Here is a 17,762-nt window from a genome sequence, read left to right on the forward strand (position 1 = left end):
TCATTTCACAGGATTCCAGTGACAACTCGGAGCCGAGGTCATTCAACGTCTTTGCCAGGTGTCTGTTTGGTGAAATGAGACCTCAAGGCAGAGAGTCTTGTGTGCATAGCTGGCTCCCTTTGAGCCCTGAGGTGTTTGGGGGCAAGGATGAATTTGTTTTCAGAGTCATGATGCAGTTTGGGGCTTCCTTGGAGTCGGGATGTGGGCACAGTCCCACTAGTTTAGCTCAATGCTGGAATCTCTTTGGGCTTTTTATGATAGTTGTCACAGAGCTGAAGTCTGCAATCTCAAACACCGGAGACCAGAAGAAATTGGTAAAGAGAACCACATCGGTATCAGCTGGTTGAGTGCCAAACTAGTGAGGGCGAAAGCATGGCTCAGGTAATAGGAGACAGGCACAGACTGCAGGACCCAGATGGAAGTTCCCCTGGGAGATATCACTTACCTGGCGACCTCTTTTCCTAATAGAATTTCTCAAAATGTGGGCCTCAGATCAGCTGCATCAGAAGCCCTGGAGGATGCTGGTTAAAGTGTATACTCAGAAGGACGCCCCTAAAAATCCTAATTTAGGGTTGAGTGTAGAGTTCAGAAACCTGAACTTTGAACAAATAACTCAATGATTCTGATGCAATTTGAGAACCTGTATGTATTATTTAATGGGCTGTTAAACTGGGAGGCACTATCTCTTCTCTCCTTTCTTCCTCCCCCATTCTGTTCTCTTGTTCCTCCTCTCCTCTGGCATCACTCAGATACCCGGATGTGTTACACAGATACTCCTGCTGTGTTAATTGTGAAGAAACACTCCCAGAGCTTCTGACAAGTCATCTTAGGCACCGGAATTAGTTTTCTTTAGGGAAGTGTATAGGGTACTATTACTCCACAATCGTTGTGCAGGGTCCCAGAGTCCCCCAGTATTCAAATTACAACCAGGCATCACAATAGTGTTCTGTTTGCCTCTGATTATCCAATTGTTGTACCACACTCTGTGTATTCTGGGCCCAGGGAAAAGAATTTTATTCCTGGGGCATCCAATACCTGGATCTTATTCTCAGGTCAACTGCCCATTTCTCTTCTGGAAAAGACAGATCAATAGAAATGTGACCCTTCCTCAACCTCCACCCTCAACTTCCTCCCTCACCTCGGGAACTCCCATCAGGCTTTACCCCCTGGTTGGGGGGGACCTAAAATGTCTGGACCACTCCTGGGAGCCCTATTCACTTAAACTGTAATTTTAAAACTTCTCGCTTTCTTAATACCTCCCACTCCCCTCTGAGCCCTGGCAAGGATCTACAACTGGACTTGGAAAGAATTAAAAATCCCAGCCAGATTTACCCTTCCCCCGCTTTTTAAAAACAATATTTTAAACTTGCATTCCATGTTTTACATGTATTTCTATTCAATATCATCTTATTTTCAGTTGCCTTAAAATTAAGATTTTAAAATTCCAATTTCATTGGCTTATATATGAGCCATTTCTTTTGGTTGAATCAGTCACAGATTTATTCAGCTGCCTTTTTTGTTGTTGTCCAAGTATTAAAATTTATTGAATAAGACAGAACCAAGGACAGAAGCTCATGACACATCACTAGGGACTTCATTCCAGGATCACCTCTGCATGATAGCAATGATGTTTCATGTAAGATTCAGCTAAGGCATGATTACCGGTTTGACACCCCAGCACTCAGTGAGTTTAGTTGTTCATCTAGCTATGAATACACCTGACCTCTATCTCTAGCCCACACCATCTTATTTCTCTAAGTTTTTTTCTCTTTTCCCTAACAATGCCTCAGTATACCTTACAAAGTACATTCCTAAAACCAAACTATATTCACACACCTCTGGTTCACAATGCTGGTTTATGAACTGGTAGTGTGTTAACTTCATCAGATTCACCTGGAAAGCTTTTTAAGATGCCACAGCAGGAGATTCTGTTTCAAGAGATCTGGGATAAGGTTTAGAATTCTGGTACTCATAGCTTTCTGGGTGATTTTGGTATGTATAAAGTTAGAAGGCCAGTGGGTGGTCCATATTTTTTCTTTGGTCATCATCCAGTAACCCAAAGAAAAGAAGCCCATGAGATTAGTTTTTGAACTAAATTTTCACCTTGTGAACTCGTATTAGCTTCTAGTTACCACTGGTTTCTTTTCTACTTCCCCAGAAACTAGAGTATAGAGTGTATCTGTTCTAGAATCATTCTTTCAAGTATCTGTGGTACAAATTTTGATAGTTTGCTGACCTATCATATTGGATTGGCCAAAAAGTTCATTCGGGCATGGAAAGACCTGAGCAAACTTTTTGGCTAACCCGTAGCTTCTTCTATGAGGGTAATTGGGACCGTTTCTTGTGTTATATAACTTTACATCTAGTTTATTTTTTTCCTTCATGAATTTGAAGCTATAGTATAAATATTGGAACGTTCATTTGTTATTATTCTTCATTTAAATTCCACAAAGCTGGAATAGAGCACCATATTTGGGGAAATATTTACATTCAGCAAAAATATAATTTTACTTGATTTATGCTATTTTGTAGTTTACTGAATCAGCCACAATAAAATAGAATAAGGTAGAAAAGTTACTACTAACACCATGGTTATGCCAAAATCATAGGATTTATGCAGTTTCAAGAAACTACAACAGGAGATTACTGTGAACTGTCCTCAGATGTACTTAGTATTACTAGTATGTTTCTCAGTATTTAGGGCTACTTATTTCAGATCAGATTTTATTTTCAAGATAACAGAAAAAGAAACCTCAAAACACATAATACTCTAGCCTATGCCTATAAGGCAAGACATCTGATTCTGAGTTTTAAAGTTTATGATGCTTTGCTTTGGGGGTCAGTTTTGGAAAGGGCATGAATAATCTATTTTGGTATTCAATTTTTGTAATACGCTTAAGTACACATGAATCTATTTGTGCTCTTAAGGGACAAAATTATCACAATCACTTAAAATATATAAATAATATTGAGGTTTTATTTTTTAAAACTACACTCTCAATCCTCTGCTTTAGCAAACTACATCCAGAACTTACAGCATATACCAGTAATTTTAGTTTCTCCTACTTTTTCTGACTATAATTTTATAGAAGTTCTAACACATACACAATTGCTCAAAAATTTGCAGAAGGTGAAGGAAAAAAAAACAAAACGAGAGTCTGGAATAAATATAAAGCAAATAATAAGACATTTCCTGAGTAACTGACTTTCTCGTACCAGAGATTTTAATTACTTACCTCAAACAAGTGGTATTAATAGAGAATTACTTATTGGAAATATTTAGGACTTAGTACGAAGTTTATATGGTCATACTTTAAAGCAGTAAGAGCTCTTAAACCTGGACCAGTGGCTCTCTCAGCCCACTGCTAAGCCCTTTTCTCAAATATTTCTATCTTGTGGGAATTTCCAGTGAGAGAATGGGAAATAGCTAAAGTCCTGCCCATCATCTGCTCTGTGCAGCCTCCAACACCTCTTCTCAATCTAGCAGTCTAGTGACTTAAATACCAACAGTGTAATTGCTACCCTCAAACAAAACAAACCCAAAATGGCAAGCAAGGAGGAGTGGTGATTTTTAAAGTATAAGAAAGGAAAAGTTGATTATTCTCTGTTAAAATTTGGGAATCGTTGTATTAGAAGTTATTTAAAAACTTAAAATTGAATGTCAACCAGTGAGCTTAAATTAATAAAGTTTACACTTTTATATTTGGCTTACATATGAAGTTAGAGAAATAAAATTGTGCGACAAAACATTTTGGACATTTCATTCTCTATTTGAACATGAATTTTTAGTGAATCTTTTTGGTTCTTTCACAGAGTGCTATATGCTGCACAGTCATAACGGGTGTGTCTTCTTTGCTGTAGCAGGAACATTGTTCAACAGGCCTTTCTCAATGAGCAGTGCTATTTATATTACCATTCTTTTTGTATATTTCATTCATGTAAAAGGAAAGTCAGTGTAACCTTGGAGTTTGAACCAAGATATTATCCTAACTCAGAACTTCTACTGTGTTGACTGAAGCAAGAAAAAAAAGTTATGATTATGTTAAGCCAATTTACACATATTTCAAAGATCATATACACAAGAACCTATGTTTTATCATTTTTTGAGCAGTTTGACAACTTTTATTCATGTAAACTATATTTACGTAAACTATTATAATTGTTGAGTGCTTTTCTCTCACTTACATTTGAAAAACTAAAGAATAGTACATAGAGTTCATCACCAATGTCAAAGTAAACCTTTCTTCAAAAATTTAAGTTAGTAATAGTCACCTTGCTTTGAGGATAAGAATTATGTATTCCTCCAGATTTTTTTTTTTGGTATTCCTCCAGATTTGTTGGTCATAGGATCTCTGGGGAATAATCATAGAATCATAAGCAGTGGGAACTAATGGGGGCTCTAGGGGTAAAGTTTGTTGGTTCTCAGGAGCACCTACAAGCCGTGGGCACAGTAGTTGGAACTATTGGTGCATCATATGAACAAGGAATACTTATTTACAAGTAGGAAATAGAACCACATTACACACACACACACACACACACATACGCATAACACATATATCCATATATAGATACATATACACACATGCACATATAAACACATGCATATACACATATTCGTATATACAGACATACACAAAGGTACACACACAGCATACAAAATTATACCCATAGGTACCTATGTCTACCCTGTAGAATGAAGCATAATCAGCTGTTTTCTGAGTTTTTCTATTTAATATTTGCTGGTTTCATGTTCATACTTTTTCCTCTATATTCTAGGCAATAGCAGGCCCATAAAGGTTACCAATTTATCAGGTTACTAATAATACTAGTAGCAAGTAGAAAACTTATTCATTCAATTGGTTATATATTCTGCCTGGTCACTTAACTGGGTCTTTACAAAGAATGTCAAGTAGATTTTAATTAATACATTGGTATAGTGTTCCAATAACAAGTTAATTTTACTTGCCTGGAAATTGACCTTGGAAGCAATTAATTATGAAAAATAGGAATTTCGGTAGATATTTAAAATGAGTCTTTTTTACAGAGTGAAGTAAGTCAGAAAGAGAGAAACAAATATCGTATATTAACGCATATAGGTGGAATCTAGAATAATGGTATAGATGATCTTATTTGCAAAACAGAAATAGAGACACAGACATAGAGAACAAACGTATGGATACTGATGGGGAAATCGGGGTGGGTGGGATGAAATGGGAGATTGGAATTGACATATATACACTACTATGTGTAAAATAGATAACTAATGAGAACCTACTGTATAACACAGGGAACTATACTCAGTGCTCTGTGGTGACTTAAATGGGAAGAAAATCCAAAAAAGGGGGGATATATGTACATGTATGGATGATTCACTTTGCTGTACAGCAGAACTTGACACAGCAGTCTAAAGCAGCTATACTCCAATAAAATTTTTTTTTAATTTAAAAAAAAGGAAAAAATAAATAAAATGAGTCTTTTATGCAAGCATTTCTTCTTTTTTTGGCAACTCAAGCCTAATAGCACTTTTAGGTCATGAACTTCCCCTCTCAGATTTATCTCCTCTATTAATCTCTTGGGTGACATCCTGGCAGTAAGAACTGCCTTATCTCCAAAAGTAAGTGTGAGCTTTTTAGGATGCGGAGAGGAACATCATTTCTGTTGGACAATAACTTCCATTTCCCTTGTCTTCTTCTATCTTTCTTCAGATGGCTAAGGCCACCTCTTTGTAATCCTTTACACTTCATAATATTAATCAATCACTCTTCTTTTTTTTTAACACAAAATTCAGTACAACATTACTGGCTTGCTTCCAGCAATATTCCTCTTCCAAATGCCCTTTCCTCAGAATATCTCTCATTCCTTTTTTATTGTTTTCTCAAGTATATGCTTTGCCATTGTATAATCCACTACATCATTTCTGTGGTGTAATCTTCTTTTAGCTTGCTATTTACCCTTTTTAATGACATTTAATATTGACCAGACCTCTGAAAGTGTGATCTTACTTATAAGTTCCAGCTAGTGTGGCAAACTGGTGTGATTTGCTCCGGCTTCTCAGCCAGAAACGTTACATCATTTAGTAAAGAGATTTGCAGCAGGGGAGAGGGTCAGGGGCTAGAAGTAATATGTTTCATCATTCATGCTTCTTACTGAGCAGTGTGTTTGAGCATCTGTGTAGACAGTCACCCTGGCTTCATTACCTTCCCTGTGAGGTCTTCCCTAACCCTCCAGAGAGAGTGTAGTGTGTACATTCCTCTGTGTATCCATTGTGCTGTGTATGTGTCTCTTATTATTTTCCTCAATGTCTCCTATGCTACTTGAAGTGAAGGATGTACCTTATACAAGTTGGTATCCATGGAGACAGTTCCTGTAAGATGGTAGGTGCTTAATAAATGCTTGTTGAATGATGAATAAGTGATTGAATGCCCGTTTTATATTTTGCCTCCTCTGAGATTGTAGCCTTATTTCTTTGCTCCTGCAGTGCCAAGCATGTGGTGGATCTCCAGTGCATACCTGTGGAGTGACTGAAATGAATGGATGAAGGATATTTTTTTAAAAATGACGAAGCCTGGGGAAAATTCATAATGGGTTGGCCCTGGACAAATAAATGAATGTTAGAATTTTCTAATATTTCCCCAGCTGTTTCCAATCTAACCTGTGACTTTGAACAGAAACACTTTGTTTTTATTCCATTTATGGATTGCTCATGGTGATGCTTACTCAGATTGTGTTTTTCGAGAAGTATAATGAGTTGCCATAAATAGAACTATTGTTTGATTAATGAAGTGAGTTGTATGTGAGTAAGAACGGGGCTTACATTGAAGTTTCTCGAATAAAACAACACGATTAGGAGACTTCCCAGTTAAAAGAAAAAGAGGACATAACCAATTGTGAGTGGCATGTCACTTAAGCACTCTCTGGGATTAAGTCTTCCAAGCTTCATCTTTTTAGGCCTTCTCTAGAAATCATCCGTTCCTGGGAGAGAGTAGAGCTGTCGTAATCCAGTTTCATATTTCACAGATAGGTTTGTAGTCACTAGATATGATGGTTCCTAAAATGTTCTTCCTTTTTTTGCCAACTAATAGATGAACAATGGCATGGATTTATACACCTTCAACAAGCAAAGAATAACAGATTGACCTTTCCAATCAAGATGCCCTCTACATTATCTAAGCAATGAAACTGCAACTCTTTTCTGCTATTTGAAGTTATTTTTCATAGATGACTGAAAGCCTTCCTCCTCTGGCAATGTGGTAGAGTTGCAGAGGGCTAGTTGAATTTTGGTTCAAGTGGGTAATTCTTACATTTCAGTCCCAGTTCTCAATGGGCTGTATAGTAAGGGCTCTACGTGTATCCCTTGGCAGCAGTACATACCGGACATTGTTCTGCAGCTCCGTTGCTGAAGGAACATCACTGTTATGCAAAGAGACAAAACCCCTGGAAGTTTCTCCCCCACAAAGGAATACAGTAGATTCCTTTGTTTTAGAAAGAATGTTTTCCAGGTTTCATCAGCCGCCTAAAAGCACATGTAGGAGCTTGGCAGATTGAATTGCACATTCTACATAGGTTAAATTACACCCCTCGAAAAGCATCCTTCTTTGCTAAATCAGGAGTGATGCTTTATTTGCAACATTTGTCGAATGTCTTTGAAAAAAATACAACTGTTTCTTTCCTAAATTTGTTATTAGAAAACAAAGTTAAAGCCTGTCCATCTCATGGTGGGCGCATGGCATCATCATTTCACATGAGAAACAGCTCACAGGGATACTCCTCATATACACCTCTTGACTCTTTGGAACAGAAGCGTCCGGTCTTAGTGTTTGGGAGAAACATACTGTGCCAGATAGAAGCCACAAGAAGTGTCAGGTGTCCTGGGGCCAGATCCAGCCATATAGAAATCATCTGTTTTGCTCACACAAGGTTTTTTGAAAAATGTAGCTCAGCTTTTAAATTTGAAGGATTTGGGATGCAAATCCAGATCTCTTGCTTCTTTTGATCGTGTGGAAGGCTGGGCGTGCAGTCTGCATGGCAGCCAAGGACTGGAGCCCAGTGGTGTTGCTTCCATAGATCAGGCTTAATCTCTCCTGGTCTCTGGAGTTCCCACTTCCTCCTGTTGTCTCTTTGATACTGGAGCCAGTGTCCATGGCCATTTATCATCACTCTTGCACTATTTTTTATTGTTATAATAGAGGAATATTCCTCTATCTCTTTCTCACAGGTGAGAAAACAAAGAAGGCCTTTCCCCTTAACCTCTTGCTCTCTCCTTCACTTTCTTTCTTTCTTTTTTTTTTTTTTAACATCTTTATTGGAGCATAATTGCTTTAAAATTATGTGTTAGTTTCTGCTCCATAACAAAGTGAATCAGTTATACATATACATATGTTCCCATATCTCTTCCCTCTTGCGTCTCCCTCCCTCCCACCCTCCCTATCCCACCCCTCTAGGTGGTCACAAAGCACCAAGCTGATCTCCCTGTGCTATGCGGCTTCTTCCCACTAGCTATCTATTTTACATTTGGTAATGTATATATGTCCATGCCAGTCTCTCACTTTGTCACAGCTTACCCTTCTCCCTCCCCATATCCTCAAGTCCATTCTCTAGTAGGTCTGAGTCTTTATTCCCGTCTTGCCCCTAGGTTCTTCATGACCTTTTTTTTTCTTAGATACCATATATATGTGTTAGCATACAGTATTGGTTTTTCTTTTTCTGACTTACTTCACTCTGTATGACAGACTCTAGGTCCATCCACCTCACTACAAATAACTCAATCTCGTTTCTTTTTATGGCTGAGTAATTTTCCATTGTATATATGTGCCACATCTTTATCCATTCATCTGTTGATGGACACTTAGGTTGCTTCCATGTCCTGGCTATTGTAAATAGAGCTGCAATGAACATTTTGGTACATGACTCTTTTAGAATTATGGTTTTCTCAGGGTATATGCCCAGTAGTGGGATTGCTGGGTCGTATGGTAGTTCTATTTTTAGATTTTAAGGAATGTCCATGCTGTTCTCCATAGTGGCTGTATCAATTTACATTCCCACCAACAGTGAAAGAGTGTTCCCTTTTCTCCACACCCTCTCCCACATTTATTGTTTCTAGATTTTTTGATGATGGCCATTCTGACCAGTGTGAGATGATATCTCATTGTAGTTTTGATTTGCAGTTATCTAATGATTAATGATGTTGAGCATTCTTTCATGTGTTTGTTGGCAATCTGTATATCTTCTTTGGAGAAATGTCTGTTTAGGTCTTCTGCCTATTTTTGGATTGGGTTGTTTGTTTTTTTGATATTGAGCTGCATGAGCTGCTTGTAAAGATGCTACCAGAAAACTACTAGAGCTAATCAATGAATTTGGTAAAGTAGCAGGATACAAAATTAATGCACAGAAATCTCTGGCATTCCTATACACTAATGATGAAAAATCTGAAAGTGAAATCAAGAAAACACTCCCATCTACCAGTGCAACAAAAAGAATAAAATATCTAGGAATAAACCTACCTAAGGAGACAAAAGACCTGTATGCAGAAATCTATAAGACACTGATGAAAGAAATTAAAGATGATACAAATAGATGGAGAGATATACCATGTTCCTGGATTGGAAGAATCAACATTGTGAAAATGACTATACTACCCAAAGCAATCTACAGATTTAATGCAATCCCTACCAAACTACCACTGGCATTTTTCACAGAACAAGAACAAAAAATTTCACAATTTGTATGGAAACACAAAAGACCCCGAATAGCCAAAGCAATCTTGAGAATGAAAAATGGAGCTGGAGGAATCAGGCTCCCTGACTTCAGACTATACTACAAAGCTACAGTAATCAAGACAGTATGGTACTGGCACAAAAACAGAAATATAGATCAATGGAACAGAATAAAAAGCCCAGAGATAAACCCATGCACATATGGTCACCTTATCTTTGATAAAGGAGGCAAGAAAATACAGTGGAGAGAAGACAGCCTCTTCAATAAGTGGTGCTGGGAAAACTGGACAGGTACATGTAAAAGTATGAAATTAGAACACTCCCTAACACCATACACAAAAATAAACTCAAAATGGATTAAAGACCTAAATGTAAGGCCAGATACTATCAAACTCTTAGAGGAAAACATAGGCAGAACACTCTATGAGATAAATCACAGCAAGATCCTTTTTGACCCACCTTCTAGAGAAATGGCAATAAAAACAAAAATAAAGAAATGGGACCTAATGAAACTTCAAAGCTTTTGCACAGCAAAGGAAACCATAAACAAGACCAAAAGACAACCCTCAGAATGGGAGAAAATATTTTCAAATGAAGCAACTGATAAAGGATTAATCTCCAAAATTTACAAGCAGCTCCTTCACTTACTTTCATTACCTGCTTCCTCCTTCAGAGTTTAGGTGTCTGATTCAGACACCTAAAGTAGTTTGTGGTATGGAGATTATAGTGTAATTTGAGATCTCACATCTTGGTGAATTTTTAAATTTCTCCCAACTATTTTGAAGGGCAGAAACCATATGTTAATACAGGCGTTCAAAATTGTGTCCAAACCAGAACTTGTTATTATTATGTCAGCTGCGCCATGTGGCTTGTGGGATCTTAGTTCCCCGACCAGGGATTGAACCTGGGCCCTTGGCAGTGAGAGCACAGAGTTCTAACCACTAGACTGCCAGGGAATTCCAGAACTTATTGTTATTAATAAAAAATATTAACAAGGTTGGGCATTATATCATGTGGCTCCCAAAATATAGTTCTGAAATCTTGTGAAGAAGATGATGGTAATGATGAAGATTTCTAATATTTAGTAATCACTCACTATGTGCCAGGCTAATTTCTTTACATATGTTATTTCATTTAATCTTTAACAACCGCATGAGTTATATTCACATTTTCCAATAAGCAGCTATGTAAGGCCACGTAGCAGTGGGTAGATGGAGCCTAGATTTGAAAGGAATCCTGACTCCAGTGTACAATGTTCTATTGTCATCTTCTAGGTGTTATTTTTATTGTTATAATTATTGTTCAACTGAGGGAGCATCATTTAAGGAGAGTTAAGTTCACATTCCAAGGTTATTACACACAGTTTTTAATTGGTAGAGGTAAGATTAAAATGCAATGCTAGTGATTCCAAAGCCCCATCTTTTATACCAAATTGCATTTTTCAATTTACAGAAAGTAATCTAAAATTAATTGTTACTAGGAAGCGTGGCATATTTTTTTAATGAAAAGTTTTAAAAATTCTCAAAAACAAAAAAAAAGAAAATACTTTTGGGTCAATGGGTATAGTTAGGTTCCAAATAAGTATGGACACTGAACCAGCCTGACAAGATAGGAAAGAGACGGACTTTGAATCTTCCACCTCTGGGTATGTTGGGTGGAGATGTGTATTTGGAGTTTAGCTTCTTAGGATACTCTGCTGTATAGTATTATGTATTGTACCATTGAAATGCAGAGCTGTTTTGTAATATTATGTTCCTGTTATGGTGAGTTAGAGTGAAAAAACAGGTAACTTGTTGCTCGGAGTTCTCAGAAATAAGATATGCAATCTCATTAATGAATGACTGTTATATAAATCACTATTATTAATAGAAATAATATCTAGTTGCTCAGTCTCTACTGTGTACAGGTACTTTATAAGGTGGTTTCCATAAATTATCACTAGTTCTTAGAACAATCACCCTGACTCTTGGGGATTATGTCCTCATTTCCAGAATAACAAACTGAAGCTCAGAGAAGGAAAATGACTTATCCAAGAAGGAAAGTGACTTATCCAAGAATATACATCTATTAAGTCATGGAAGAAAATTTCACACTCTGACTTTGAAGGCCATACTCTTTCCGTTATACCATGCTGTCATGGTGCACAAAATTATGAAATTTATTCATTTAGTATTCATTCATCTTATCTTCTCTAAAATGGACCAATAATAGTATTTACTCTTGTAGTTTTTTTGTGAGAATTAATGATATAAATCACATAATGCACATAAAACACTTAACACCAGTTTGGCATCTAGCAAATGCTCAGTATACATTGGTTTTTATTATGTACAGTATTTTGTTGGACATGTGCCAGGAACTGGGGAAACAGATGGATAGGATTCTGTATCTTTCCACAAAGGGCTTATAATTAGTGTAGGGGAGATGGAGTAGAATACATTTTACAAAAATTATAATCCAATGTAATAAATGTCATAGTGGGTGTGGATCTACAGGCAGAGTGATAGCACAGAAGGTCAGCTGGCCATATTCCTGTGTTCAGGAGAAAACCCTCACACAACTCTGGTCACTCACGTGAAGAGCCTCTCCACAGTGATATTGTATGATATTGTAGAAAGGCCTTTGTGCCAGTTGTTTTTTTTATTTTTTATTTTTTTTTTAGTTCTTTCCTAAAGGACAGATTAAATAAATAAATAAAAGCTGTTCTTTAAATTAAGTGTTAGTGCTATTCAGCAAGGACAGAAATTGTGGTGTTGTACCTGGGGAGGGAAGTAGAGCAGAACCAAGTTGACCCTGGACCTTCACAGTGGCCAGAAAGGGGCGGGGAAAGAAAGTTACCACTCATGAGGGAAATATAGAAAAGTGATCCACACCTAAAAAGCCTTTCTTTGGCAACTGTAAGAATTCCCAGCCTGTCTGCTTCCTCCCTACCCTTGGAAGGAAGCCTGCCTGTCGGCATGCCCCACGCGCTTCTGTAGAGCTCTGGGCAGCCTTCTCTTTCAAGAGAGAGACCTCATGGAGAAACACTCTTATGTAACTATGATTTCAACAGTTAGTTACACTGTTAAACTACAGTGTTCCCTGGCTTATTTTCTTACTATTACTTTTTGTATCCTATATTGTCCTTTCTTGGATTTTTAAAAAAAATTTTACTGGAGTAAAGGTATTTTTTTTGGAAACAGTGCATAGATATAAATTCTCCAAATGCCTATAGGTCTAAAAATGACTTCATTTTGTTTCAGACTTAAATAATAGTTTGGATTTTTACAGAATTCTAGCTTCAAAACATTTCAAAAATTTTAAGACACTATTCCATTGCTGTTGGATAGCCAGTATTTCAAATGTTTGATAATAATATCAGTCTCATTCCTTTGTAGATAATCTCTTTGCTTGTTTCTCCTCTGGAAACATTTAAGATTTTCTTTTTTTACCTTGGAGTTACAAAATTTCACTAGTATAGGTCTCGGCATGTGCCTTTTATTTTTTGCTTTTCACATCTAAGTGTTCAGTGAGTATTTTTATTCTGAAGAATCGTCTTCCTTCAGCTTGGGGAAACCGTATTCTTTAATTTCTTTATTACTTCTTTCCCCACCGTTGTTTCTGTTTTCTTCTGAAATTGTTATTTATTCTTGTATTATTATCCACACTCCCCCTGAAACATCCTTTCTCTTTTGAAATCCTTGTAAGACGGATGTTGGATTCCTTGGCTCTGTCCTCCAATATATTAACTTATCTCTCTTTTCATTCTATGTTCTGGGAGAATTCCTTAACTTTATATTCCAGGTCACTAATTTAGTCATCAGTTATATTTATTCTACTTTTTTAACATTTTTATTTTTTTTTAGTTATGTTTTTAATTTCTAAGTATTTTTCTTGTTTTCTAGTTGCTCGTTTTTATGGAAGCCCATTCTTGTCTTATAACACAATAGCCTCTTGATCTCCCTGAAGATACTAATACAAGTTTTGTTTTTAACATATTCTATTTCCTACATTATCTCTCTTCTCTTGGGTTCATGACAATATAGGATACAAGAAGCAATAGTAAGAAAATAAGCCAGCAAGTTCTGTTGGTTTAGTGTAAATAACTGTTGAAATTGTATCTATGAAACTTACTGCACTTAAGAAATGTTTCCTTAAATATTGAAAGAATAATTTAAAAAACTGGTAATCATCTGGAACTAATAAAATCTAGATTATTTCAATCAAATACTGTGAGGTTTGGGGTGATAAGACAATCTTGTTTGGGGACAATACATTTTATAGATACTGATTAATTATAGATTCTGATTTATTTTCAACATGGATAGAAAACTTAAGTTTAATTATATGTGTATATTTTAAATACAAGGGTATCCATTAGAATAATTTAGTATATATAACTATCCCACAGTTAAAGGGGGGTAAAATGGACAAATGAAAATTGATCAATCTATATAAAGACAAGAAAGCAAAAAGAAAATAAAAATCATAACAAACAGAAAACACAATACATATGATAGTAAAAAGACCATATTAGATGATATATCAGTTATTACAATAAATGAGAATAACTTAAAAACTTACATTAAAAGTTGGAGACTATCTGAATGGTTAAAAATAATCACACACATTAAACACTCAATGCTATCTGTAATAGGCAATATCAAAAGAGAGCAAATTAAAAATAATTTTGAAATTGAGGTCCATGTAAAATTATTACAGGCAAATTGTAATAAAAAGAAAACTGAAAGATTAATTTTATATTAAACATTAATATTAATATAAAAATATAAATTTTAATAGATAAATATTAACTTTGTATTAAATATTAATTTAATAGAAAACAAAATGGAACTTGAGGCAAAGGTTAAATGGAGATCAACTAATATTGATTCATAGATCATTAATAAACTCCAGCAGGAAAGTATAATGGCTAGAAGTCTTCATGCACCAAACAAAAAGCATTGGAATAAATATACTGAATCTGTTGGAAGAACAAGAAGAAATTGACCAAAACCATTAGAAAACAGCCTTCCCTCAGAAATCTCTGTTGCAATAACTTACATGGTTCACTCTGAAACCATAAAAATATTTGCGTTCTTTTGTCAATTCCATTTAATTATCTTCATATTAGCATTCTGCTGCTGCTGTTTTCTTGCATTCTCACTAAATGCCTTATCAAAACTCACATTTTAGGGCCTATTTTTCGGGGTGCCTTCCAAGGTGCCAGAGTCAACTCTTAGTGTTGTGATTTTTGAAAGAAGCATGTAAGATTTTGCTAAGTGTTAATGGGAGGGTATTTCTCTGAAGGCACCAGTCTTTTCCCTCACCAGTATGCCATCTAATCCTTGAGAATGACTCTACAGTGTTGATTTTATGGACACTTATGATTAGATGTAACCTTACTGATCATAGTCACTTCAGACCAAGACAAGCTTGGCATCCTAGGCTTTGGACTGTCACTCACTGACTACCTTCAAGCAAGTCATATAACTTCTCTGGGTCTCAATTAACTTGTCTTTGAAATAAGAAAATAGGGCTAGAATAGATAGTTCTTAAAATTCTTTCTTTCTCTAAAGTTTTATTTTTCTTATTACGTGATATTTACTTCTATTTTATCTATTCTTTTTCTAAAATCCAATATTAACAGAAACACTACTGTGGTATATTTTATAGACTATGAAATTTTGACTTTTCATCTTCTGACACTTGGCAGATCTTTGGAAGAATAACAAAATGTTTCAGGAAGCAGTAGTTGGTACAAGCAACTGAAAGGATAGATGCTACCCTTTAGTTTTTTTATTTGGTATCCTCTTTGGTTTCAACAATACTGATTCCATGGTTGGTGCTGAGTAAACAGCTCAGCAAGTGTCTTGAGTGAGTGATTGGCTCTCTCCTTATAAATGTGGCTTCTCCCTTATTTAGCTGCATTACAGGCACTAAAGAGAAAGAAGAGGTTTGAGAAGCAGCTCACTCAGATTGATGGCACACTTTCCACCATTGAGTTCCAGAGAGAAGCCTTGGAAAACTCACACACCAACACGGAAGTGTTAAGGAACATGGGCATTGCAGCAAAAGCCATGAAAGCACTTCATGAAAACATGTGAGTGACTTTAGTCTCCCTCTGAGCCATAAATTCCCTCAGTGCTTTGGAAGTATATGATGATCTGCACAGGAATGGGCTTACTCATTTGAGACTCTTTGACATGTAGGAATGGAATGTTCCTTCAGAGAAAGAGCAGAAGTAATATTGGCAAAAGAAAAAAAAGACCATGAAAAAATAAAGGACATTCGTTTTGCCCTTAACGTTTCCCAGTAGCCTCACTATTGTTTGACACTCCACCTGCAAATATTTTCATTCTATAATTTTTAAAAGGCTTAAATGTTAATATCTGTGAAGGTGTTAGAACTATACAATAGTGGTTGTCAAATTTTGGGGGGACTCAAAAATCACTACTAATGAGAACACAGATGCCCAAGCTCCTTCAAGAAAAGTAAGCATTGGGCCTTTTTGTTTTTAACCAAGCTCCCAGGTGATTCTGATACTAAGCAATGTTTGAGAACCATTGACATATAATAGTAGATAAAAGCATGGATTTGGGGTCAGATTTTCTGGATTATAATCCCAGATCCTGCTGACTGTCCTTGGGCAAATTACTTTGCCTCTCCCTGAGTCAGTTTCCTTATCTGTAAATTAGAAATAATAATAGTACTTACCTCATGTGGTTATTGTGAAATTCAATGAGATACAGGATATACTGCACTTAGGAGTTCCTGGCACAAAGTAAGCACTCAGTAATCTATATTCATAGTGGCAGTGGGGCTAACAATTTGCTTTATATTCACACTGAGAATCAATGTCTGGGACCTAATCCTTTTCCAAAGTTAAATATCATAGTGAAGTTTGGACCAAAGGTATGCAAGGGCGAAGAGTGACTGAGGGATGTAGAGAAGCTTCCATGGATGGGAAAAGATGGGAGAGAGAGAGCCTGGGGTCATTGAAGACATCTTTGCTAACATTTTCTTGCCTTGATAATCAATCGACAATCAGCCATCATTTCGACAGCTTCTGAGAGATCTTTCAATTCATTATCAGAGTCACAGTCCTATATTGTTGCTGTAAGCTGGGTGCTAAAATGTATTACAAAATCATAGTTTTTCTCTCCGGGTAGTTTAGCAGCATCATCCCTGGGTGTTCCTTTTGAGAAAAATTCACTCCCAGGCCCAAACTTTAGCTGTACCTTTCTCATATGATTTTTAAATAAATAATCCTTGTATATTTGTTATAAATATAAGAATTAGAAATAAGGGATGATAGGAGAATGGCAAAGTATTCTTTTTGATTACTACATGAAATTATGTCAGAATACTCAGGTTTTCCCATGTATAGAGTATGGAAAACTTGTAAAAGATTTATTCCACTGGGAATCAAAATTTCAGTGTTAATTGCTTAATAATGAGGAAAATTGTCACTTCTCTGGTATCCAATCAGTTTGGCCTAGCTTCAGAGTTGGAGGAATGATTCAGAGACAAGGTACTGGAGAGGCAGCTCAGATGCTGGCATTCGGACACTGGCAGCTTCAGTGGGTGGTTGGAGGCCAGTGGGACTTGGGTGCTAGAAACTGTCTTGAAAGCAGCTGTCCGTCCTGCGCCTGTGATTCCTTTGCTGAAGTTGCTGATTCTTCTGAGGGCTTCATAGGCCTAATCCTGCTCTCATCGGTAATCTCTCAGACCATCAGCAGCTATGGGAAAGTTCTCAGGGAGCCAGGACCTCAGACGTACTAGGCAGTCTAGAAAATAGATCTCTAGTTCCAGAGTTCACCTTCTACAAAAAGCTGCCCTGATAGCAGCTGCTGAGAGCTTCCCGAGTTTATCTTAGTCACAGTGGTCCTTGGTGGCCCATGGTACCACTTCCTGCAGAGTTAATACATAGCAGCTTATATTTAAATTTTACATATGCCCTACCAGACAAAATTTCAAAATGGGTCTACAAATATTGTTAGTTATCAAATAATTTGCCCTCTAGTGACTCCCAAATGTACTGGCTATCAATTTAATTTAATTTAC

General features: G+C 36.5%; 1 protein-coding gene across 2 annotated transcripts in view; it reads left to right on the top strand.

The window, feature by feature from the left end:
• The window catches only part of CHMP4C (charged multivesicular body protein 4C), a 37,774-nt gene that overhangs the window by 14,855 nt on the left and 5,157 nt on the right, over window positions 1-17,762 (top strand). For both annotated transcript variants that reach the window (XM_060287328.2, XM_030839191.3), the window contains exon 2: window positions 15,621-15,798. In XM_060287328.2, the coding sequence (XP_060143311.1) occupies window positions 15,621-15,798 (178 nt within the window). The remainder of the gene's footprint in view (window positions 1-15,620; window positions 15,799-17,762) is intronic.

This window comes from Globicephala melas, chromosome 17 (genome assembly GCF_963455315.2).
Source record: "Globicephala melas chromosome 17, mGloMel1.2, whole genome shotgun sequence".
Lineage (NCBI taxonomy): Eukaryota > Metazoa > Chordata > Mammalia > Artiodactyla > Delphinidae > Globicephala > Globicephala melas.